General features: G+C 39.2%; 1 protein-coding gene across 1 annotated transcript; it reads right to left on the reverse strand.

Moving 5' to 3' along the window:
* Window positions 1–896: 896 nt before the first annotated feature.
* Window positions 897–13994, reverse strand: TYRP1 (tyrosinase related protein 1). The gene is made up of 7 exons (XM_065406498.1): window positions 13613–13994; window positions 11023–11345; window positions 8528–8732; window positions 7281–7448; window positions 3584–3763; window positions 1696–1842; window positions 897–1102 (listed from the first exon to the last, which is right to left on the reverse strand). The coding sequence occupies exons 1-7, from the start codon at window positions 13992–13994 to the stop codon at window positions 897–899; spliced, it is 1611 nt and encodes a 536-aa protein (XP_065262570.1).
* Between the last annotated feature and the right edge of the window lie 12434 nt (window positions 13995–26428).

Raw genomic sequence — 26428 nt, forward strand, 5'->3', positions numbered from 1 at the left:
AATATTATCATGTAAAGCAACCATAAACACATGAAAAGACCTAGGTTTACAATTTATGATTAAAACTCTACTATCTACACAATATACATAGACATAAAATGCAAAAACTTAAATATCTTAGAAACAGTAGCCAATCAGTTGTTTTAATTGTCATATTTGAATTCAGCACATCAAAATACATAATAAATAGCACATTTTATCTCTGAAGCAGACGACTTCTCAAAAATTGTAGACCAGTGTAATACCAAGCTATGATTTCTTTTTATTCATAGAACTCAAAGCACTTTACACAGGAAGAATCGTTATCTCCATTTTATAGTGGAGAAAATGAACCACAAAGAAGCGAAATATCATGCCTAAGGTTACTCAACATGTCAGTGGTAGAGCTGGAAAGAGATCTCAGGTCTCCTAAGTCCTAGTTCAGGGCCATATCCATTGGACCACACTGCCTTACTCCAGTCAGCTAAGGGGGGTTGACTTGTGGAGTAAGTTAGTATTCAATATGACTAAGAATGGCAGAATCAGGTCCTACATTCATTCAGGTACACCTATGAAAAGGCTTCTACACAGAATACAGGAAAGGCAAGTTGTTACTCCCAGTTACTGGTACTGGACAATTTAGAAAATCACTGCACTTATTCAGGAATATGGATAAGGGAGGCTATAAGGTGAGGGTTGGGAAATTAGTGAGGGTCTATCAAGATAAGCACTTGGTATTTCAGAGGTGATATACTGGTCCTGCAGTGTGATGAAAGAGGAGATTGGAGTTGAAGCAAATATATCAATACAATTGACACTTTTTGTGCTTTATTTTAGGGCAGATCCGTTATTGGCATTTATAAAATACAGCAGAAGAAACAGATTCTGTTAGATGCAGGTAAAAAAAACCCATCTCTTCAAACCACAGACTGGCTTGGGGTTGGTATGCTATCATAATCATCTGAATACCGCTCATACTGGTCAGTGAGAAGAGGCTGATGCAATTCATCCTTGTTTTTCCTAGCGTGCACAATACATGTAGCACCAGCAAAAATAATTGCAACCAGAATCAATGCAGTCACTATTGCAATAGTTATGATCTCTGTGACCTGCAGAGCCCGGCCTAGTGGAAAGGAAGCAGGAAGACAAAGAGAGAGAAAAAAAAGTTAAGCCTCACGAGATACAGCTGAAAATTAGATCAAATCTCAATCTCCATCATTATTTAACAAAATGCTTAAGGTTAGGTCCACTTCAGTGTCTTTCATTTCAGACTTAAGATGGGCCCGAGCTACAAAGACATTTTTTTTGCAATCTGATTTATATAGGCAGACCCATGAGCCCATGCAGAACCAACTGACCTTACTGGAATTCCACACAGGCATAAAGGTTTACTTGCGTGTGGATCAGGGCTAAAGTTTGGCTCTAGATCAGAACTTCCTCAAAGCTTGGGGATGTCCAAATTTAGATCTTTGGTTCAGGCCCATCTCTGTTTATGATTAATTGCATGCACAGGGTATAATAATATGGTACAATAGTCCAAATATGAGTCCTTTAAAAGCCAACTTTGGACAGGTAAACAACCTTTTGAAATGGTGTCAAATTAAAATTTCTGAAATTTGAAACCAACTTTGCTAAATGACCCACATACACACAGACACGCACAAAATGAAGCGAGGACGACACAATGAGAGTAAAGTGAAGCTTTTAACTACTTACTTGGCCATTGAACGTCATAACTGTAGCCCAGGTTTTCTGGTGCAGTAACAAACATCTCATTATTGGTAACTGGGGGCCAGAATGGCACCATGTTATACTGCCGGTTATGTCCAATAGGGGCATTCTCCAGTGGGTATATTGAAATATCTAAATTGGAAAACAAGGTTTCATTTTAATAAATAAAAATGAAAGTGATTCAAATTCTATTCAGGGCATTCTGAGAACACTTGTCTAAAAACAGGCAGAGAGGACAAAATATTTAAGGCACCCTTCCTTTATTTCACAGTGGCACCAGAGATCAAAAAGTTACATTTGAAGAGACTGAAGAACTGCATGAAACAAAGTATTATTAAAAAGTGCATTTTCAGAAGTGACTAGTGATTTTGGGTCCCAACTTTAGACATGGTCTGATTTTCAGAAGGTGGCTGCTCAGCTCTGGCTTTAAAGTCAGACCCTTTAAAATGTCTCAAGTTGGGACCCCAAATCGCTAATCTCTTCTAAAAGTGTAGGCCTATGTTTACGGAACTAATGATCGATCTCTTCCCGTGTACAAGAAGAGATATGAGCATATAGATGGATCTCTGGGGCCATGATCTAGTCCTTTTACTACAGTAATGAACAGTTTTGTTATGCCATTTGATGTTACTATGAACGTTGAATGTCACTGTAAGATTTTGAAAGGTTAGCTGTTTTAGCACAGTAACTGCACGGTCTTGTGCTGAATTTAAGTGGCTGGGGCCTTAATTTGTCACTTGCTGCATTAGGATAGCAGTGTGTGATCTACCTAGTCAAGTTAAAAAAGGGTCAGTTGGAGTCAGTTTTTATAGTTGGAGCAGTTTTTTTCTTCCTTATTAGAGATGTCATAGGAAATGCTACAAGATCTTGGGGTAAATTATGTAACCACTCTGTACCATCAAGATGTAGAATAACTTCCCTCAAAACATGTATGAAAAATTCTTTCTCCCTCCTTGGGAAGCAGCACAAAAAGGGCTCTGTTGTGTGGTTGCAACAGATTCCTGTGTAAGAAGTAGTGGAAGGCTGCATTGCCCCAGGTGAAGTACAATCTCCTATTTTGTGTAGACGGGCGTGAATGCCCTCTGCACTGTCCATTAGGGTGGCACAGATTTGTCTCTTGGTTCACTGGCCCCAGTCTTGCCTTCTTTATTCCTACCCCTTTCTGGCTCCTTTGCTCCCTTAAGGGAGCAGGCGCAGCGATTGTAAATCAGCCCTTGCGTGAGTCATGAAGGATGTGTCTTTCTTGAACATCCATGAAACAGCAGATCACAATGTAACTCAAAATGAATAGCTGGGCTGTGCACTGAGGTATTCTTTGGGCAGACAAGAAGAAATTCTCCATTCCAGGCCACAGAATGATTGTGGAACCCTGAGGCTTCAGTAGATTCCATAATTCATCTGCCTGCATTCTCTGAGATACAACGTATTAGCAAAAGTTTCTTGCCTGACCTGTGCCTGACCTACCCCAGCCACATTCCTCCACACACATAAAGGGTGGAGGCTCGATGTGGGGTAGGATTCCCTCCTTAATGGGCAGCTTTTACTAAAAAGATCCCAATGTTGTTAAATAAAATAAAAATAAATAAATAAAGATATCCTATCTCCTAGAACTGGAAGGGACCCTGAAAGGTCATCGAGTCCAGCCCCCTGCCTTCACTAGCAGGACCAAGTACTGATTTTGCCCCAGGTCCCTAAGTGGCCCCCTCAAGGATTGAACTCTCAACCCTGGGTTTAGCAGGCCAATGCTGACATTTATTTCACCTTCACATCCTAACTGCAGAGGGTACTCACTGTCCACCAAGATCCAGCCGAGCTATTCTGAATGGGTAGCAACTTTGCTAAGCTCATAAAATAACAAACAAATGCATCTCACCAGGATTATGTCTCCTCAGCCATTCATCAAAAACAGCGTCAGTAAATGTGTGCAAGAAGACAAAAATAGGGTCGTTTGGAGATAAATGAGTTTGTCCCCCTGTTCCATTCAAAAACAGATGAGCCAAATTATGAAGGCTGCGAACTGCCGGATCATACTTCCCTGAAGGATCGCTGTATCCTGCGTATACAAATAAAGAGGAACACAGTGAAAATCCTAGTGAAAAACTTGTTCTGAAGCAGCAATCTAGGCTGGATGCTATTTTCTCTGTTGCCTTGTTTTAATATAGTTGACTTGCTCCTTCTCTACCTATTGATATTTTAAATACGTGGCTGCTGCACCCCGAAAGTATGTCATTTTCAGACCAAAATAATCTTTGCAAAAGAATGCTGTGAGTGTGGAATGAGCTTGCTTCTGCGTGTCACGGGAGCAAAGTGGGATTTAACACAACAGTGGCAACAATAAATCATTTTCTAGCATGCCACTGAAGCTATAGTTTTCAGTTCTAAATGGCTCTGGACATAATTGAAACCATCAATGCAGCCACTATCTGCTGACACAAGTGTGACGATGCTACCATGTATCCTAATGGGCCAGCTGTTACTTCAGCTTTCCACATGTCTTTTACACATTGACTGCCAACACACTGACTTTGGAAAACCACCTTCTGGAGTAGTGGTCTAAGATTTCCCCTAGCATCATTAGCACTTAACATCTGAAAAATGTGGTGTCGGAGGGTTTAAATCATCATGAAAATTCCTCCAATTTATAAATCTGGGGCAAATTTTTCAAAGTTGGGTGTATAAAAATAGGTCTCCAAATCCATTAGGTACTAGATAGTGGTGGCCAGTTTTTCCAGAGATGCTGAGCATCCACAGCTCTCAATCACTTCACATGTTCACCCAGATCCCAGTGATGTATTCTTCAAGATAAACACTGAGCCAGATCCTCAGCTGTTGTAAAATGGCATAGCTTCACTGGAGTTAACGGAGCTAAAACGATTCACCCCAGCTGAGGATCTGGCCCATTCTTTGGAAGTTAACTGTTTGGTAACCTATCATGGTTACTAGCCTGGTCTGGAATTAATTCTTTGGAGTTTTACAAAGAAGAAGAGTTAAGCTGAGCAGAGACTAAAGCACATGGGTCCAATTTTCAGATGTACATGCCCAAATCCTTTTTTGTATATGCATTTTAGGTGCTTCTAAATTAAAATTTCACTCTGAATTTGATTTGTAGAGTTAAGATAGAGGCTGGTTTATATGGCCCAGTTAGGGTAACAATTGATAGAGCTCTGCAAATCTGTGGATATCCATTTTATATCCGCAGATATCCACAAACACGGATGCAGGTGTGTATGCAGATATCTGAAGACCATGTTTGCAGATCGGATGCGGATACAAGTTTTGTATCTGTGCAGGGCTCTAATGATTGATCTGTTCACTTGTTTATCCTGTGCATCAGCCTCCATTTTAACCTAGCATCATTTTCTGTGTCTGTACAGCACCAAGCACAGTGGGGTTCTGGTCTATGACTAAAGCCTTGATGTTCTACAGTAATAGTAATTTCATTTAATATTAAAAGATTTAATATTAAAAGATTTCTTCCATAGCTTTGCTGACTCAGCTACCAGAGTAAATGTACTGAGCAGATGTAACCATTGGGGTATCCTTACTAGATGGGTGCCAACACTGCCTCATTATTCCACAGGCGAGAAGGGCCACCCTTTCACAATTGCAAGCTGGTAGCAGCAGAGCTATACTCAGGGCCAGCGCTTCTGCCACACCAAGTTTATACTCAGCATACCAATGAGTGTGGGGAGGGAAATGGGGCTTTAAGCTACTTTCCCATCTCCCTCCAGTCCTGGCCAATGGGGACCAAAACGACTCCCAACATAATTTAGAACTGCCTATAGGCTCCTCGCTCTTTGTGGCCTCATACACATCCTAAAGGAAGGGGTGAAGAGTGAGAGTGGGTAATGTAGAGCCAGCTACACCAGCTTTATGCCACCCAATGGGGAATCCTTGGCTGCCCCATTAGGGCAGTTTTCCAGTTCTGAGACAGTACAAGTGGCTGGAGCCAGGACCAAGGATTTGGCCCTCTGTATCTACCAACCTATGATTTATGCAAGAAATGTACAGGCCACTTCCATCTATCCAAGGTGTGAAGATCATTTTAATCAAGGATCAAATTCTGAAGTCCTTACTCGGGCTGTCGATTAATTGCAGTTAACTCGCGATTAACTCAAAAAATTAATCACGATTAAACAATTTAATCAGTTTTAATCGCACTGTTAAACAATAGAATACCAATTTAAATTTATTAAATATGTTGGATGTTTTTCTACATTTTAAAATATATTGATTTCAATTACAACACAGAATACAAAGTGTACAGTGCTCACTTTATATTATTATGTTTATTAAAAATATTTACATTGTAAAAATGATAAAATAAATAGTATTTTTCAGTTCACCTCATACAAGTACTCTAGTGCAATCTCTTTATCGTGAAAGGGCAACTTACAAATGTAGATTTTTTTTTTGTTACGTAACTGAACTCAAAAACAAAACAATGCAAAACTTTAGAGCCTACAAATCCACTTAGTCCTACTTCTTGTTCAGTCAATTGCTAAGACAAACAGGTTTGTTTACATTTACGGGAGATACTGGTGCCTGCTTCTTATTTACAAGGTCACCTGAAACTGAGAACAGGCATTTGTCTGAGTGACTGACTGAACAAGAAGTAGGACTGAGTGGACTTGTAGGCTCTAAAGTTTTATATTGTTTTATTTCTGAATGCAGTAATTCTTTTGTTCATAATTCTACATTTGTAAGTTCAACTTTCATGATAGAGATTGTATTACAGTACTTGTTTGAGGTGAATTGAAAAATATTATTTCTTTTGTTTTTTATAACAGAAATATTTGTAATCAAAAATATAAAGTGAGCACTGTACACTGTGTTCTGTGTTGTAATTGAATATTTTGCATTTGACAATGTAGAAAACATCCAAAAATATTTAAATAAATGGTATTTTATTATTGTTTAACAGTGTGATTAATTGCAATTATTTTTTTAAATTGCGTGATTAATCACGATTAATTTTTTTAATCGTTTGACAACCCTAGTACTTACTCAGGTCTCACTCTACCCTGATTTCCACCCAGGCCCACTGGGAACTCTGGGAGTTTTCTGGGGCAAAATGTCTCCTGGAGTTTCCAAGGAGTGTAGCAACTGTGTCAACCTTGAAGAGGAAGTAGTGTCCATTTTCTTCCATGCCTGGCCAACTCTACTGGCTATTAAAATCAGGGGGAAAGGTCATGACCATGACCACCAATTGACCAATTTATATCACAACAGCCAGCACCATCAGCAGCACTGGCTCCACAAAGCTTTTGTGTCTCCTGAGTGCAAGGACTCTCTTTGTATCTGTGCAGGGGCTCAAAGGAAAGGTGAGGCTCCCTTGCACATACATACGGGTGCCAGACAGAGTCTGGTATTCTTCAGGGATCAGCCATAAATTTGTGACAGTTATTCACTACACTAAGCTAACAAAAGTAAAACAATTTAAATGGCCAGTGTCCCATCCCAGAGCCAATACTTCTATTCACCACTGCAGGGAAAACTGGTGAGTGTGATGGGCTAGTCCCCTCACCCATTTTGTTTTGGTTCCGGGCACTTTTAGTTGTGGTACTTGCCTTCTACTGTATTACGGAAACTGTCTGTTGAATTGGAATAGAAAGGAGGAGTGTCAAACAAACCAACTTCTAAACAAAGAGCAACATCCTGTGGTTCTGGGAGACGCTGAACCATTGGCCTGGCAACATTTCCAGCAGGATTCCTTCGAATTGGACCACCTTCTGTGCCTGGGAGTTTGGGAGAAGAAAGAAAGGCATGATAAAGCATGAAGCTACATTCTGGCGGAACAGTGGGCCAGATCCTTGGGATGGGCTAAACTTGACTTGATTCAGGATCCAATTTGGGGAGAGGGCAAAGACTATTCAAAGCCACTGATGTGCCCCCTGGTCCTGTGGGAGGTCGAGGGCCGTGTATGTTAGAGCATTCAGTGTTGCTCTCACCTGTACACGCTGCAATGGCTCTTTAGGGCTGGGGATAGTTGGAGTGTAACACATTCCATTCACACCCCTTTCCTGCTCCTGAAATCCCCCTTACTTCATCAGGTCTGGGAGCAAGTGGTTAGTAATCTTCAGCAGCCTAATAGAGTAGATTTCTGATTCCTTTGAACAAAGGGGCAGGGGTCAATGATCTTGCTCAGTGTGCTTGTAAACCACTCAGTGTGGTGCTCTGTCCCCCTCGAGTGGTGGCTGGGCCACAGAGAGAAGTTGATGAGCAGGCTGCAGTCTTGGCTAAGCAAATGCCTTTTTTTTAAATGTCAGGCAGTAGAGGTTCATGTATTAAGACCAAGAGATCTGAGGTTCAGTCCCTGCTACTGGCTACCCACACTGGGGTACAGTGTTATGTGTTCTCCCCTTTAAATGTAGGTGTTCTGAGCGTGGTTGTCCGTGTGAGTTGGAAGCTATCCAAAGCTAAGGAATAACTAGATGGACACTACCACATTCAGGCGCCAAAGGTAAGAAAATGCATATAACAGTATTAATTATTCTTCCAGGAATGATATACTTGTGGCTAACACATAAGAAAGGGAGTAAGAGGACTAGGTTCAGAATGAATTCTTCTGTTTCCCCTGGTTTGAGCAAGTTTCCAGAGCAGCTGCTTAACCCCTCTGTGCCTCAGTTTGCTCATCTGTGAAATTGGGAGACAAACCCTTTCCTACTTCAGAGGGGTGTTGAGAGACTTAATTCATTAATGTTTGCAAAACACTCTGCAATCCTCTGATGGAAAGTGCATTTGAAAAGCAAAGAATTGTGATTATTTACTATTTATAGGACTTTTGCTCAAAAAATCTGGCAGCAGACAAACTTACTGTTACAAATGGTTCCCAAGGTATCATAGTCTTCTAGGTTTTCACAGAGCACACGCCACTGGGAGAAGATGGAGTTCTGACTTATAAGAGAGACATCAAAATTGCTTCGAGCGCCCATCAAGTCATCTGTGCAAATATCGCAGGTGTTTCCACCAGTAGCAAAATTCCAGTAGGGAAGTGCAAAAGAGGGATCCTGTAGCATCTCCTAACCACGGGAACACTATGTTAATATGGGCCTTCACTGGAACAATGTAATATCCATAATGAGAGGGATTTTCCAAAGTGAGTTAAGAGTACTGGCACCACTGAATCTCAATGAGACTTGTTATCCAAACTGATATAGATGCTTTGGAGAATCCCATCCTACATATCCCCATTAGCAAAATCAAAGTGCTACATTTGATCATCTTAAAAAAAAAAAACAACCCCCCCCCCCCCCCCCACACACACACTCGTGTCCAAAAAATGTTTACCTGCTATTGTTACAGGTAACCCCTAGGATTACCATAACTGAAAGAGAATAAAGAAAAATATTTCCCCTTAATTTCTCAGTTTATTATCTTTGGGCCTTTGATAGCACTCAGAGTCAAATTGTTGCACTGAGTCACTGAATTTTCTCATTAATAGCACTGCATATGTTATCTAATTTGATCCGTAACCTGATGCTTTCCTGAAGTATTTTAGAAAGCAGCCAGATTATCTGTACTAAGAACCATAAGACATTACTGCTATCCTATTTTTTCCAAATAATTCTATTTTAATGTTAAATATACTTAAGGATAATCAAACTTGATAACACTGGCTTTTGACAAACAAAGCAAACATATAAGCAAGTTGCCTTCAGTGAACTACAGGACTAAAGAGTAGTGGGAAAGACGATAAGAGGTTTGCTCTTTAAATGTTTGCAATTCAGTTCCATTTCTGATTAGAGCTGGGCAATTGTGAAATTCGCTAGGACACAATTACCATCAAATTAACTTCACTAATGACCTACTTTACTAACCTATACTAGATTAGTTTATTAACCCATTAAGGACTAGGATTTTTCAAGGATTCCATATGCAGGAATCTTATTGACTTCAGGGGAATTTCTGGTTTCAAAGTGGGTTTAGCCTTTCTGGGGGCTTAATTTATCTTAATTTATTCTTTCTTCCCCTTTACCTTTATTTTTTAAAAATAGGGGGTCTTTACTGATGAGATGTTCTATTCCACTTCAGGTAGGAATTGCCAGTAGACAGTCATTACCTGACTAGTAATGATCTCCAAGTTAGTCATTAATGTTTAGTTTGTGGATTGATAGTTAAATTACTTCAAACATCTGTCTATTTTGGCAACATTTCCCTCATTTATCACATGTACTATAAATCCGTTCTTACTGATACATAACACATAGGATTTGGGGATTGGAATGTACACAAGGAATGTTGAAGCTTTTAGTCTATTTCCTCCTGTCCTTCCATTCTGATGAACCCAAGAACATTATGTGAGGGCTTCAGAGATCTGCAATTAACTACACAAGACAGAATTACCTACAGTTAGTCAACCAAATATTTTGCTAGAAATCAAAGACAAAATGTAAAGCACATACTGCCATGTGCGTTCATTTAATCATCTGTGAACTGCTCACAGAAAACTCAATTTGATTATTTCCCGCCCTGGATTTTAAGAAATTATGTTTTTCTCGTATGTGTATTTTTTCACTCAGGAATTTTAATAAGACAGGCAATCATAAATTAAAAACGTGAAGAGAACTGGGGGTTAGACATCTACATACTCCCTATATTCTTAATGTGATTCTGGATATCTATGGTGCTCATATTCTTTCCATGGACAAACAGTGAACCATGGATTTTCTTCCTCATATTGAAACATTTTGAAAATTAAGCAGCGGGGAACTGAGTCACTGGGACGAGCAATTGTCCATAAACAGATCTTTCTTTCTCTTATGAAGTAGTCCACAGAATGAGGAAGATGGAGAACCACTGATTTATATAATAGGATTTCCTGATTTGCTCTTTTCTCTAGATGTTTGAGCTAATCACAAGCCTAGGATTTGACTCTGATCTCACACTGCAAATCCATTGATTTTGTTGGACTTATTCCTGCTTTCGACTAGTGTGAGTCAAGAATCAGCCCCAACGATTTAGAAGCATCATTAACAATTGCCTTTATTGCATAAATTACAGAATTTAAAAGGAAATGTATAGGAAATACTGCTGTTTTTTAAAGGAAGCTTTGAGACAAATTTTATAGTTTTTTAGACTGCTATATTTGAAATAGTGTTTCTACTTTTTATATGCTCCTAGCAACCTAAAACCCATCAAATGATGTTAATATGTCTGATAATACTGGAATTGAAATTGAGTAATGGAAATCATCTAGAAAGATCTGCAATGCATCTCTCTGCATTGGAATAGGGGGGAAGTCAGTCTGCTCTTTAACTGGACAGCATGGAACATGAACAAAAGCAATTTCAATATTAAGGCAAACTTCACCTGCATGTCTCTCTCCAGTTGCAGTAGATGATACCTATGCCAAGTGAGAAAGGCTGGTCCTTCATGAGAGAAATCCACTCCTCCAAAACTTTGCTGCCCTGCACCAAGGAAAGTCTTTCTGACAGAGTAATAATGGGACCACACAAAGTAGTTATAAATGGACACATTTTCAAATTGTGGTGTGTTGCCATCAGGTCCCAATATCTCCTCATGTCTCCTGGTGGCTATGACAATATCAGGATGTATTGTAGCCTTGGCTTGGTGTAAGGCATTGACAAAATCATTCCTTTCCTTCGCACTCAGGTCCAGAAGGTTCCTCCTAACTTTAAAGATTAAACAGAAGTCAGGTATAAAGGTAGTGAATACCCACATCTCATTTCACAAGGTCAGATTCTATTGTCCTTACTCATTATAAGTAATACCTTTTTCCTCAAGCAGCCTGGTTGTTTTAATTGGGGTCACTTTGGAGGTAAGGTGCTACTCAACATGAGAAAGGGCAAGAGAATCTGACCCATGACTAGGATGAATGCATATGGTGGAAAAAGGATTGAGTTAATGCTTTTGGAAGAGTTATCACATACTTACTTTTTATTAATTATTATTATTATTATTGTTTGGGTTTTTTTAGAGTTGATAGCAGCTAGATATTTAAGGGTGAGTTCTTTGTCAGACACACTTCAAAGGTAAATCCCGAACACATAATTTTTCATGGTATTGCTTTAACCTGAATAAGAGAGTGCTATATGTCAGCCTTTACATTATAAAGTTTTGCCTCCTCATATTGTATTATAACATTTTAAAAAGCCCATCACTTTGGTTGAATCTTTGCCACAGAATGCAGGAGCTTGAGAAGCAAAAACCTGGATTATATCTCTGCTGAGAAGAATTTCACCGTTTACTGGTGGAAAGAGGTCAAGTTACCTCTTGAGTCACAGATAAAAGTTCCTCTAATTTCCAGAAACAGCCACCCATTTTAGTTATCACAACTATCCTGAATTCTAAAACAACTACATTTCTATACACAGTCAGTGGTGGACACAGTGGATGAAATCCTGCCCCCACTGAAGTCAATGAGAGTTTTCTCTTAGTCTTCAGTGGACTTCTCCCAGTAACTTCATATCCAGAAAAGTGTGATTTTGATTCTTGTGAGTTTAACTAAACCCTAAACACTGTCACACACACTAATATATATATACACACCTCTACCCGATATAACGCAACCCGATATAACACGAATTTGGATATAACGCGGTAAAGCAGCGCTCCGGGGGGGGCGGGGCTGCGCGCTCCGGTGGATCAAAGTAAGTTCGATATAAGGCGGTTTCACCTATAATGTGGTAAGATTTTTTGGCTCCCGAGGACAGCGTTATATCGGGGTAGAGGCGTATATATATATATATATATATAAATACCACACATACTCACTAACACAAAGATACCAGAAATATACTCTTTAGAAATGATTAGACATGGTACTGTATTTAGTTACATGCACTACATTATTTGTATTTCAAAATGTTTGATCCAACAAACTATAATAGATATTTTGGAGCCAACAAAAATATATAATTCAAAATATATTATTGTATCAACCCATAGTTTAAAATTATTTGTGGTATCAATTATGGATGTGCAAACTGTAACTAATAACTGTTTTTAAACTGATCTTACAGCAGTTAATTTTACAATTCTATAAACTCATGTTTATTTCATGAGGTCTGTGTGGGCCTGTTAAAAGTTTCTTTTTCTGTTTCTTGTCACTTTCAGTAGTTGGTAAAGGGCCAGAGCCAGATCAGCTGGTATAAGTTGATGTAACTCCATTGTCTTCAGCAAGCCCTGATTAATGAGCATTAATTTTTGTTTTCAGGTTGCCTGTTCAGGCATAGAGTTTGAATAAGATTTTGGGGTCTCTCGTCCTTTAGTTAAGCTTGCTTTCAGGAATTTAATTGTAAAGATTTTCAAATTGTAATCCTTATTTTAACCTTTGTTTTGGAGTGTACAGAGTATTTAGCGTTACTTTTATGGTGAAAATAAAGACAGTTGATTTTTTTGCAATAGCCACTGCTTACTTATATTACAGATCTATCACATCTTACCCACTCTAGATAGAGTCATTCATGGTGTCTAGGTAGAAACTTTTGTTTATGGTCACTCACACATATATATTTTTAGAGAATCTAGCAATTTAAACATTAAAAAAAATCCAATGACTAATGATTTTTAAACCTTAAAAGTATGTACATAGTTTAGAAAGTTAAATAAGAGAAAATATTACTGAATTCTCTCTCCATTCTTACTCACCTATGCATTTCAAACTGCCTGCTACTGACTATCAATATATTTAGGGCCTGATTTTCAGAAGTGCTGAGCACCTGCTTCTTCCATTGGGATTTATGGGTGTTCAGCACTTCTGACAATCCAAGGCATTATTGGCTGAATTGACAGCCCAGCTTAACAGTCCTGTTGCAATATAGATTTCTAAATTGGGTGTCAGGGATGTTTACTATTTAAAGGCGATAGGAAGCCAAATACACTTTACACTTAGCACTGGTGACCAGCAGAGTTTCTTCTCTATTTTTGATGCCCTTACCTGTGCGGATCTGCTGGTTACAGGCAGCTCCACTCCAGCCAGGTCGGCAGGACCCACAGTCATAGCCAGAGAAGTTACCATTGCAGCTGCAGGTTCGGTTGAAGAAGCGTAAGGGCCACTGTTCACGGTCATCTTGGCCGTCATGCATGTACTGTGGGCCATGGGGCCGTGAGTCTGCTATCACTGGTACACACTGACCCCTTCCTGAAGATGAACCACAGCGATCAGTACCAGGCCCGAACACCGGAGAAAAATCCGGACAACACGCGCCACTTCTCAAGGCATCAACTGTAGCACATTGGCGGGGGAACTGAGCTCTTGCTTGGCTGAGCAGGGTAAGGAGCAGTGGCAAGAAGAAGCGCAACAACATGGAGTGCTGCATAATAATAATCCAGGAGAGGTGGCAAGAAGAAGCCAGCAGCCAGCACACTCTGTTCTCTTCTGTCTTGTGAAGCGCAAGCGACACTGAAGGAAAGAGAGAGAGGGAGGAGATAAAGTGATACAAAACTCCACACTATCCCCTCAGTCTCTGATCCTCCACTCACAGACTTGAAAGTGCTTCCCAAACCCTAATTCTCATTGCACTTCTTCCAGACAGATATTCTTTCACTATCACTAAATAATGTTAAGGACTAGCATCTTCAATCCAAGCATTTCTAGTGGTCTTTGACTTACCTCCACCTTTTCTGAATTAAACTGATCTAACTGTTTTGTTCTGCATTTAGTATTTCCCTGCTCTTACTGTCTGCTCCGTTGAAAAGTCCGCAATTAATAAGCTATCAAACCAACTGCCTCTGCCTTGTACCTTTTTGCTGTCTCTCTGAGCACCTCTTTTCTGAGCTTCTGTTTTGTGTCAATGTATTCTACAGTTGCTCCTACCCTGAACTAAACTGTTTCTGTCTGCTTGTTAATCCTGGCTCTGCCAACAGAGCTTGGCTTGGCCTATCCCCCTCTCTCGTTCTAATCTGTTTCTACTTCAATGAGTTTCCCCAGGCTTTAAGTATTTCAACAGCATATGATTTCTTTCATGCTGATCTCCTTGTGATTTTACATGTTTTAGCAAAGGTCAGAGGCAAGTAATTGAAATCAAAACAGAGCAACAGTAGAGGCTTTTATTTTTAAGGAAGGTTCTTTGAAAACAGACTATTCTTTAGACAAAGAAAACAGAGAAAGCTTATGTGTAAAGGTATTCCTTTAAATGCTAAGAATGACATTTTAAAGGGCAGGCCACAATAAAGGACACAGCTGTTACTTACACAGCAAAAGGCTGTAATTTCACACAAGCAAATAGTCCATGTTCAGCTAATCATTAACCTGCTGAGCCACCATGGTCCCACTGTAAGGAAGACAGAGCCACTTTTTCTAGGGTAATACCCCCCTTCCTGTGAAATCCAATCATTGCCACTCAATGCAGCACCATGGTCTCATCCTCAGGTTAGGTTCAGTCAAGTAGCAAGAAGTGACCCATAACTCAACCTAGCATGTCTCTGATTGTTGATGGATAGAGAACTCTCATAGCTCAATTTTATGGAATTTTGAGCAATCAGTCACAACGTATCTCATCCGTTTGAAAATGAGCTATATGCTAAAGTTGCTTCAAGATCACTCCTGCCAGCATGGGACATATCCTGAGATCCTTCTATAATATTTACTCAGTCGTTCTCAGGTAAATTTCCCATTGACCAAAACTGACTTTACTCAGTCACCCCCTCTCTCCTGAACCCTCTCCTCACCCATCCCTGTTGTCAGGAAGAGGGGAAGTTCTGACAGGAAAAGTGGCAAATGGCATCAAGATAACATGTAACATTTTCTGGGAAACATTTCAAAGGTGGTATACCTGGTATATAGCATAAATTGCTTCCCTATCCTTCCTTCCCTCCTGTGCATATGCAAGTCTCAAGATGAGAGCTCATTTACTGAAATTATTGTTCCTACCACTGCTAGGTAAATGTCGATAATCCCAATGGGCCTTACAACCTATGAGTCATATGACCCAGTTGAGACCCATGAACTCTGACTCAACTAACTGTGACCCTCAAGTGCTCCTCTGAATTCTGCCATTTGCAGCAGACCAGGGCCAATTAGTTGTTGGGTGCTAACATTAGAAGGGCTTCCGTTATGTTCTCTCCTTTTTCACCTTGCCCACTCCCTGTCTTCTCCCTTCTAATCTATCTGCTATTTTTTTTGCAGTCAATCCTGCAGCTCTAACTCCTGAAATCCTAAATCTTGCTCCCCAACAAGAGTGCACAGAAGTACTACTTTAGGTATTTTGGCTCAAAGTGTCTTCCCCCTATGCTGGCAGGCACAAGGCAGAGCTTTTCTACAGCCCTCCACATGTGGATTTTGGTCAGTGGATTTATGTCCATTTCATGCTCCCAAATCTCCCCCCTCTGGACCTGATACAGAGATTGTCGCAGAGCTGCATTCTGTGGCACACCCAAAACACACACAAAAAGAACATGTGGCATTTTAGAGACTAACAAATTTATTTGAGCATAAGCTTTTGTGGGCTACAGCCCACTTCTTTGGATGCATAGAATGGAACATATATTGAGGAGATATATATACACATACAGAGAGCATGAAAAGGTGGGAGTTGTCTTACCAACTCTGAGAGGCCAGTTAAGTAAGAGAAAATTGGCCTCTCAGAGTTGGTAAGACAACTTGTTAAGTTGGTATATATATCTCCTCAATATATGTTCCATTCTATGCATCCGAAGAAGTGGGCTGTAGCCCACGAAAGCTTATGCTCCAATAAATTTGTTAGTCTCTAAGGTGCCACAAGTACTCCTGTTCTTTTTGCAGATCCAGACTAACACGGCTGCTACTCTAAAACACACACAGTTACCTATCAGCTGCCTTTTGCCTGACCTCCTGAAGGATGTTATGAAAATACATCTAGTCCTATTTGTGTTTGGATAATAATGAAAGTTGATGTTCCAGATACATTTGATCAATTATCTAGTCAATTGTCAGCTGTCTATGACCTTGTCATAAGGTATTTGCTAAGTGCCTAACTCACTTGGACTCCTAAATTGTAGAAGTGCTTTTGACAATGTTACCCTTTGACAATTACCCTAATTTATTGAGAGTTTTAGTTTTAAAGCTGGAGAAGCATAAGGCCATGCTAAAATAAGATTGCATATGCCTAACTTTCATACGGAGTTATCAGTCTTCTTGTTGACACAGTGCCTAGAATGTTGTGATACTTTATAGAAGACAGTTACTATCCACATATGTAATTTGAGTATTAGCATACACAAAGGGCCAGTGAGATGTTCAATTGGCAATTTGGGATCATGAATACTTAATTTGAAAGTGCAATTGTGCTAACTGGATTATGCTTGTGGCACACAGTCTTGAGCTTCTCAAGGTTTGAAAACCAGGAGTCAAATCCTCAACTGGTGTAAATAAAGGTAGCTCCAGTGAAACAATTGGTGCTATTATGATTTATATTAGTTAAGGCCTTAAACATCCACTCTATCTCCTTTTTTGTCTTATTCTTCCAAATTAGAATACCACATCCCACCTCAAACTTTTCTAGATCAATATCTAGATCCAAATTTCACAGCTTTCCCACTCTCTGTAAGAGGCCAAACCAATGCAGAGGATCCTAGAACAATATGTTATTGCCATTATGAAGTTTGAGAAAATTTGGATGTAGATTTATAGAAAATATCAGTAAAACTTATAAAACTGATTAGTCCTTTTCTCCATTGATTTAAAGGGAAGTTTTGCCTGTCTAAAGATTGAAGAATTGGATCTTTTTTTAAAAAAAATCATTGCCAGTCTCATAGTAGTTAGAAGTCTAAATATTTACAGAAAGAACTTGGAATGTGTAAACAAATCAAGCAAGCAAAAATATGCACACAAAGAGCTAACGAGGAAAATCTATAAATTCATCAATGAAGTCCTTGCATAGCTACCTTATAAGATTTTTCTGGTAGCACTTTGGGGATGCTTCAATCTGATCAAGCAAGCAAAGCCAGAATAAAAAGTCTGTTCTCTAATGAATCTATGAACTATCCCTCCAGAGCAGAAGGCTCATCTAGGGGATTAGCCAAAGTAGTATGACCCATAAAACCTGCCCGCTTGGCCTACTGCTCACGTGGAGTACCCAGAACTTCAGCTGAAGTCAGTGGAAGCTGCGGGTGCTCAGCCCTTTGGAAAAATCCATCCCTAACCATTCTGTGGTAGAAAGACACATAATGGGCCACTTCATTTTGCAAAAGAGAAGCCCAGGTTATAAGGCTTTAAGGCCAAAAGTACCACTTTGATCAGCTGGTCTAACCTCCTGCATAACACAGGCCATAATATTTCCTGCTCATTCCTACTTAAAGCCTATTAATTCATGATTGAACTAGCCCCTGGCTTGTACACATATATAAGTTTGTGCACAACAGCTGAATGTCCATCTGTCCAAGTAGCTATTGCACCTCCTCATTCAAATCCCATGTTAGTGGGCACAAATGACTATCTAGATGTCTAACTAGTCATTTGTATATGCAGTCATTGGTGTCCCACTTGTCACAGGTGCTGATCACCTGCACAGTGCCCATTGACTTAAATAGGTGGTCAAGAGAATTGGGTGAAATCAAATGGAAGACTAAGGGAGATGTGGGTGCTCAACATCTTGGAAAGAATAAGCTATTGTAACATCATTCAAGTGTAGGAATACACTTGGGGCACGCACTTGTGCATGTATTTTCACATATGGATTTTGGGCCTCAGTTCAAAAGTAGCTGACTCACTGATTAAATTGATCCTCCTCTTATACAAGCATATTGTCATTGGATTCATCATTGATTGTTTCTCCTGTTTCGCTGTCTTTGCTGTTCTCAGTTACAATAGATGGAAAAAAGGGTAGAGGAGGTGATCCAAGTTGTTTAGCTGGAGTTTTATGTGTGGTCCTTAATGAACACATTAATCAAATTTTTCCTCATAAAGTTAACATACAAAGTGTCACCCGTGTTCAAACCCTGGACATAATTTTTTATCATTGTCTTCATTAATCAGAAGCCCATGGGTAAGTCTCTGGGAGCATGAGCATCCTAGTCTGATTCAGAGGCTGCTACTGCATTAGATAAGAAAAGAGGAGGAAGAGGTGGAAGGGTGCATGACTTCTTCCTGTGGTTACATGGCAATTCACCCCAGGAAAAAGTAGATGGCATTGGTGTTGCCTTGTCACCCTATCTAAGGGTTTTTGCTGGTAAGAGGGCAGCCCTGGTTTATGCCAGTCCAGATCAGCATAGAAACCTTCTGGTTGCATGCCTATTGCTCCTGTATGGCTGTGATGCAGCCTCCCAAACCACCAGCTATGGTGCCTTCGGAGCTAGTGCCGCTCATTCTTTGGGATATAGAGTTTCTGGCTTGGGGCATCTGGTCAATTTGGGGCCCTTTTTCTTTTTATGCTTTTTATTTTTCTTTTAAAAGATTTTAAAGGAAATCTTGGTGACTGTACGAAGTTTAAAAAACATTAAACTAGAATAATGTCTCTGATTGTAACTTTAGTTTTGGTCAAATATTTGGATGTAAATAACTTGAAAATGGTTTCCTTCAGTATTTAAAGTACAGTATGTATTACTGGAGGCCAAGGAGCTTTACTTTCAGGAAGCAGTGTAATATTCTCAGGAAGGCTGAACAAACTATGTCTCAGATGTCTGGAGAGACCAGGGTGGCAGCAAGTGTGCCATTCAGTACTTTCCCCAGTACCTTTTTGGTTTAGAAACATGTCGTTGATTCTGTATATTTTAATTTTTTTAAATTTTTGCTTACCTGCTTTCTTGCCAGGCCTGGAACTGAAAGTGATGAAATATCACGAGCAAGGCTGTGTCCCCAAGAATCAAGCCTATTTTTTCAAACTAAATTTGTATACTGTAGGATGGAAAAACTTCTGGGTGTTTGTGAAATGAACCAAACTTCAGAACAATTTGATAATCTCCTATTACCAAAGCTTACCATGATTAATGACCCATCTGTTCCTGACGCAATGAAAGGCCATTTCCAGAAACAGCATTGCTTTTGAGTTTCAAAAGGAGCACAGTTTCCTGAAATGCTGATACAGGGATTTAAGGCACAGACAAGCCAGTGACAGCCATAAGAGGTTTTCAAATGACTTTAATGTGTCATATGCATTTACAAATGTGTTTCAGGCTCCCATCTTGACAGCCCCAATATTTTAAAAGCTCATAACACATCCTTATTCTCTCAGTTTCCACTTTTTTTTTTTAGGTACTTTTGAAGGCATTTCACATGAACCGTGGAAACCAAGAAAAAAAAATTGACACCTCTGGCTAGTCACAATACAGAAGGAGTTTTTCGTATGCAACACAATGGCTTGTATTCATCGATGCCAGTACTTGACAGCATAATTATATAATCTCCTGTCACATGCTTCTATGCCATTAGGGAAATATGCTGGTCACTGAGGTTATGGATCCTGTGATTTTTGTTGTTGTTGTTGTTTGATTTTATAAAAATTGGCACTTCTTCCCTGATGTGAAGCTATTTGCTAGAGTGCTGTTTCTGCTTCACTTTTCTTCATCTCTGCCTTTTTTTCTGTTTGATTACTTCCATCTTTCTTTTTCTTCTTCTTTTGACCTCATTCCTCCTTCTGCTTGTACTTTCAGTACTCCATCTTCATATTCTAAAGTCTTTCTCTGTATTCCTCAAGATCATAAGACCTTTCTTTTGAACCCAGGTTGTTTCTCCACTTTCTATCTCTGAAAGGCTCCAGAAACTCTTCTTTTTGCTTCCAAACCATATTGGGTGTGTGTTTAACTGGCCATTCTGAATCTTTATCCCATCTTTCACTCCTGTAGACCTGGGACCTCAGGCTCCCTCCTTCCCTAAACAGGGCCTGATTCTTATCTCATTAACACCATAGTAAAGAGTGACAGCTGAAATAAGAGTTACAGGACCAGATCTCCAGCCCACTGATTTCAGTGGACCTATACCAATTTACATCAGTTGAGGATTTGGCCCATGATGTATAAAACCAATATAAATTAGATCATTAAGAGGCTGTAAAGGGGTCTAAAACCCCAATACTGAGCATAGACAGAAGAGGCAGAAGAGCCTCTCCTGTTTACAAGCAAGCAGCTTGCTAACACCCCATACAGATGCCAGAGCTGCCAATCATAGAGCCAGACACCCCCAGCTGCAACCGATAAAGAAAACAAGACCTGCTCTACAGGAGAGAGTACAGAGATGGAAGAGGGGTTAGAAAGACCTGGGATAGCAAAGGGGTGACAGCCCTGCACCAGTCAGGCTCCATCATATTACTTCATACACCTTGTCTGTTTAATATCCTGGGACCAGCATGGCTACAACAACTCTGCAGCCAAGAAGACAGCAAGCCCTAAAATTGAACAGCTGATAGATTTAATTGGAAGTGAAGGTCCAGGAACTGACCTGAGAACAAACAAAGTAGGGCCAGTCAGGAGAAGCAGAGACCCCTTGAAAGACCACATCAGGAGACAGTGACTCTGTTGGAGCCCCTTGTTAACTTGGTTGTGTCTTTTCAGAAGTTCTTCCCTCCCAACCTCTTTCTCTCAGCTCCAGGATCATACCCCACTACCAGCCTAAACCTTGCTGTTCTTCTTGTCAGCAACATGTACCTGTGCTAACATACAGCACATGCCAGCACCATTCGTAAACAGTCATTTCTTGAAGAATCAGGATGCAGCTACAGAGTGTGAAATTCCATCATATAATGTCACTGCTCAATGACATAAGCTTGATATGTCTATAATTTGGGAATTGACGCTAGGATTTTCAAAGGGCCATTAGGGAGTTGGGTGTCTAATTCCCTTTGACTTTCAGTGGCTACTTGGCTCCTAATTCCTTTGGAAATCCCTGCCTCCCAGAAGCCTTTGCACAAGCTTCAATTCTTGGAAGTAAGATTATAATCTATACAGTCTGAACAGAGATGTAATTCACATAGCTATTCATTTAGAAGATGAGAACATCCATCCCAGAATATATGAAAAGGCATATGATTGTAAGGATATATTCCCATGTCTTTCTTGTTGCTGTGAAGCTGTAGCCTAAAGGCTCATTAAAGGTCATCATCAGGAAATAGATCTTTATTAGCTCTACTTGTGCTGAGTAGTTAGTGAAACAAATTTGCCCCTGCAGGCAGACCATCTTTTTAGTCTTCATTAATTCTAGTGGGCTGGGTCTTAATTATAGATATGTATCCCTATTTACTTTACACTGCTGTACATTTTTAACTTCTTTGGCATTTCTTGTTCACTTTATTTGGTACATTGGTTTTTCAAACCAAGGCAGTGAACAAGAAATACAGAACTGCGTGCATCTCCTTTTACTGTAAAATGTGCAAGCATATGTAGAAAGTGCATACAAAATATATAGTTTACTTCATTTTTCTTTTTCTAGCACATACTAAGCAATACATAGTTAAAACAACAGTCTTTAGGACTAGAAAGACTGCTGCAGAGATTGCTCTTGAAACATGGGCAACTTGTGTAAACACTGGAGTCTCATTAGCAGACCCTGTGAATGCAGAAGCACTCCAAGTAGTTATAACTTGGCATAGAAATAAAAACACTGACATTAATAAGGGTTGCAAAACTAAAACTCTGTTCCTTGCTTTGAAAATATAACACATGGAGAAGTCACGGTCAGAAACCGGTTATTCAGTTCAGCACACACAATGGTGTTGATACATGATGTTTCAGACCTTATCAATGCTAAATACCCAAAACACAAAGCTGTGTACTCACAACTCGGTTATAAAAGTCTCATTTCTCGATAGTGCACACATCCGAACCCCATGCTTTTGGCAAACCTACTTCCTACTAAATTGGTGGGTGCAGCTGCACCCTTTCCACTATTGTGAGCCATAAAATATCTAATTTGCTTTAATTTTAAAGTGAGGGGACCAGTCTCAGATACTGTAAATTGGCAAAGATCCATTGACTTCAATAAGAGATGGAGTTCCCACTGGCGCTATGGTGCTTTACACCTTATGAAGATCTAGGTTATTAAAATCTAGGTTAATCTTTTGAGTTGTTCTGATTTAAACAACAGGTTCATTTATCCTGCTGAAAAAAGTAATATATAAAAATAGCTTCTTTTCCAGAAATTTCAATAATTTCCAACTTTATTCTTTATTAGGTGTTATTATACATCATCATTGTTTTTTCCCTTTTATTCTGGGGGGGAAAGGCTAAATAAAGAACTCCACCTCTCAGTGCTACCATACAGAATCAGAAATACCAGTCCCAAGTTTAAGAACAAAAAGGCTCTTCTGTCCACAATGCTTTTGCTCAATTTCTAGTGTGGATCTTTTAAGGTTTTTATATTCTTGGAGAGGTTCACACAGCACCATGTTTACCCCTCTCCTTGGGTTGGTATTCTCACTTAGGCTGAGTAGCTCCTTGACAGTAAGGCTTCAGTGGGACTACTTAGATATGGTACTATTCAACATGAATAAGAGGACCTGAATCTGGCCCAGTGTAAATTTAACTAGCACTGGTCAGTCACTTCTGTGTTCAATTAAATCTCCTTCCAGACATACAGCAGAATTGATTGTTGGCTTTTCCCCGTCAAACTGATTTTAAACTCTTACGTCATAAAGGGCCTAATTCTGCTCACACTGAAGGGGATGACAAAACTCCTGTTAACGTCAGTGGGAGCAGAATGCCCCCTCAAATAATAAAAAACTAAGAAAAAGATTAAAATGTCTTACTGTTGTGTACTCCAGTAGAAGAGGTACTAAATTAAATGGACTTCAGTTTTTAAACAATAGCTAATTAATCATCTGATTTTGTTTTATTTACATTACTGAACTACCAGAATTCAACTGGAAAGGGTGCAGATATAACAGTACAAAACAGTACAAAAAATTTTCAGTCAATCTTTATACAATGTGTCTGATACTGCTTCCATTGAAAGCATTGGGAGTTTGGGTCTCTTGTTTTTAAATTTGTATAATATTGATGATGTCTTGTCAGTAAATAATTACCTGAATTTCTCTTGTTTCTGAAGAAATATTATTTTCAAACCATTCAAATTGTGTGTCATGAGGTTGAGTATGATCAAGAGACAACATTGTTCCCAGGACAACTTCTGCAAGGTTAAGTGCAGGAACTTTGGTTAAGGAGTTCACCTTCTCTGCAGATAAAGACTTCAGTCACTTAAACGAGTTTATTACTTTCACCAAGTGCTGTGTTAGTGCCTTGAGATAAATCTGGATCTTCAGAATGATGCAATATAGGTGAGAAATGGTTGTTGACAGAGGCCTGAGTGAGACCTAGAAGAATGTAGCAGATAGGTGTAAATTAAGTGGCACTTGTCTAGAAATTTGAAATGGCTCCAAAACAACAGATGTCACCATTGCCTCTGGATGGTATTTGCACACTGTGAGAGAGCAGTGTTTTACACAAATACTTAACTTACATAAGCACAAACATTGGCTAGAGCGTCCACAGCATAAAAAGGTAACTTTTCTTATGAACTGACAGAAAACTTCAGACAATGTGCATGGAGTCACGAATTTCAATTGTAAGTGACTGTTGATGGAATGTGACTTCATTTGCAGCACATGATAAAGGAAGCAAAAGCTCCCATAGTTCAACTAGACACACTTATAGTAAATCTGGCTCTTTGTTATGTGCATGTATAGCAGGGGAGAGAAGGTGAATGGCACTTCTCCAGGAAGCGGCAAAGACAGCAGGGCAGCATGCACTTCTCAAACTTTCTGGAGTGCTGAGAGGAAGGGCTTGGCTAACTCACCACATGCTCATTGGTCCCAAAGTAGCAATTCACATGGACACAAGGGACCCTGCACATATGGGGTGGAACAATAGGGAGTACAGGCAACTCCTATTTGGAACTGTAGAAGGTGTATGCCTTACAATGTGCCTTACTCTAACCTACAGTGTCCTAGGGCAAACTTCTTTCCACTCCACCCACACCACAACAAGGCATATATCAAAAGACCAGAATTTTTATATAGGGGTGTGTGTGTATTAGTGCCTTCTGGGTTTGATCCTGCACTACTAAAATCAGCTTTCCCAATTTGTTTTGAGGTGTTGCTATTTAGCTATTCATTCTTATAAAGGTACAGTGTTTCAAACTCTAATTGAAATCAGTAGGAATTGTTGTGCTCAGCAACTCTGAAAATTTCACCAGTCTTTCATCACATCGAGGTTAGATACTATGTTTAAAACATTGAAGCACACCCATGGAAATTACCTCCCAAATGACATCTGGAGTGTATCCATATCTTCAACTCATACATTAGTAATATTCTAACAAATCTACAAACAAATAATAGTCTGTTTCCCTTATAAAACTGGTAATAATATCCTAGTATCATATTTAAAACTAAAGGTATTAAATCAAACAATGTAAGCATATATTTTCAATTCTTCCACTTACTGAATTGTCCACTTACTGGCTATGTATTTTTACTATACTGCTTTGGTCATCTTTAAAAACAAAATATATATTTTTAAATAAAGTTTTAACTCATCTTCCATTTTGCAGATAGTTAATGATGGCAACACAATGAAACATTTTTGAACAGAAACAATCATCATTTTCTCAGGAAATCTTAAACCAGCTGAGGGTTTAAGTACATGAAAAAGATCAGGCAGAACACACTTAGCTGTGCCTACTGTGTATTCTGGAAAGTCTGATAAGATGCAGCCAAATACTAGGGTGGTCTCACTTTTTAGCAAATTGTGACAATGCATTTTGACTTCACTACAAATACTGTCCTCCAAAGGCCGTGAATATTGGTCTCTTCTCAAAAGTCACAGATTGGCCTCCAAATACCATGAAAAGCAATAGTTGTCATATCCTGAGAGACGGAGACTTATTGGCATGTCACAATCACCCTCTAAGATTCCATATAATGATCACTGTTCACTTGAAGCCTTTATGATAACTTCTGGAGAATGTGACTGGAATAGGAGCTCACTTAAATCTTATACATGACTGATGTTTTCTGATTAATGTAGTGTTCAGGTTTTGTTCCATTTTGCTGAAATAAATGTAGTCTTCATATAAAGTATGACCACCTTAAAAATGTCACCAAAAAGTCAAATACAGTAACAGTTAAAGCCATTCAGCCATCCTACCATTCATCTTTTTGTGGGTTTTATTATTGACTTTGATAGGAGCAGAATAAGCCATGAGTAGCTACTTTTATTTAATTCATTTAATTGTTATTTAATTAATAGTAGTTAACAAAATTTTCAGATTTAAGTGGTTTTTATTCCCTTTAATTTTGAAGTTCCTTGGAACTTTTCATCACTTTTTGAAAAAAGTCAGTGAACTTGGATGAATTTCTTATTTCATTTTAAAGTTTATTTATCCTTGTTATATATACTTTGCTTAAGTAAACTACTTTGCTGTCTGCCATCAGATTGCCAGTTGATTTTGAAAATGTATCATATTGGTTTCTTTCAGGATGGTGCTGAGATCAGCCATCCTCCACAGGAAAATATGCATGCTGAAATTCAAATGTATAAGAAGTCTTCATGCAACAACCTAGGAAATATGTACTGGTGAAGTAGTGAAGGCAAATAGAGAGGAGAAAATGTTCACATGCAACACAAAATCGTTGGTCCCCAACCAAAATTAAAAATTATCCTTTATTTTCCAAAGTATTAACAATAGTAATAAATTTGAGTCACCTTAAAGACACAAGGAAAATAGATCTTGTCTTACTGTCCTAAAGATATCAGCATCTATAAGAGAATAAGTAAATGGGATTTCCTCATGTGCCTGACTCAAAAGAACTATACACCAGATTAAAGAAAATACGGTCAATGACCAAGA

Source organism: Emys orbicularis, chromosome 6 (genome assembly GCF_028017835.1).
Source record: "Emys orbicularis isolate rEmyOrb1 chromosome 6, rEmyOrb1.hap1, whole genome shotgun sequence".
Taxonomy (NCBI): domain Eukaryota; kingdom Metazoa; phylum Chordata; order Testudines; family Emydidae; genus Emys; species Emys orbicularis.

Excerpts from the sequence above, each read along its gene's own strand:
- TYRP1 (XM_065406498.1), bottom strand. The coding sequence starts at position 13,994 with ATGCAGCACTCCATGTTGTTGCGCTTCTTCTTGCCACTGCTCCTTACC. Across the intron at positions 7,449-8,527 it reads CTTGGGAACCATTTGTAACA|GCACAGAAGGTGGTCCAATT; the intron begins GTAAGTTTGTCT and ends CCAAACTCCCAG. Across the intron at positions 1,103-1,695 it reads TTATGACGTTCAATGGCCAA|GCCGGGCTCTGCAGGTCACA; the intron begins GTAAGTAGTTAA and ends CCTTTCCACTAG.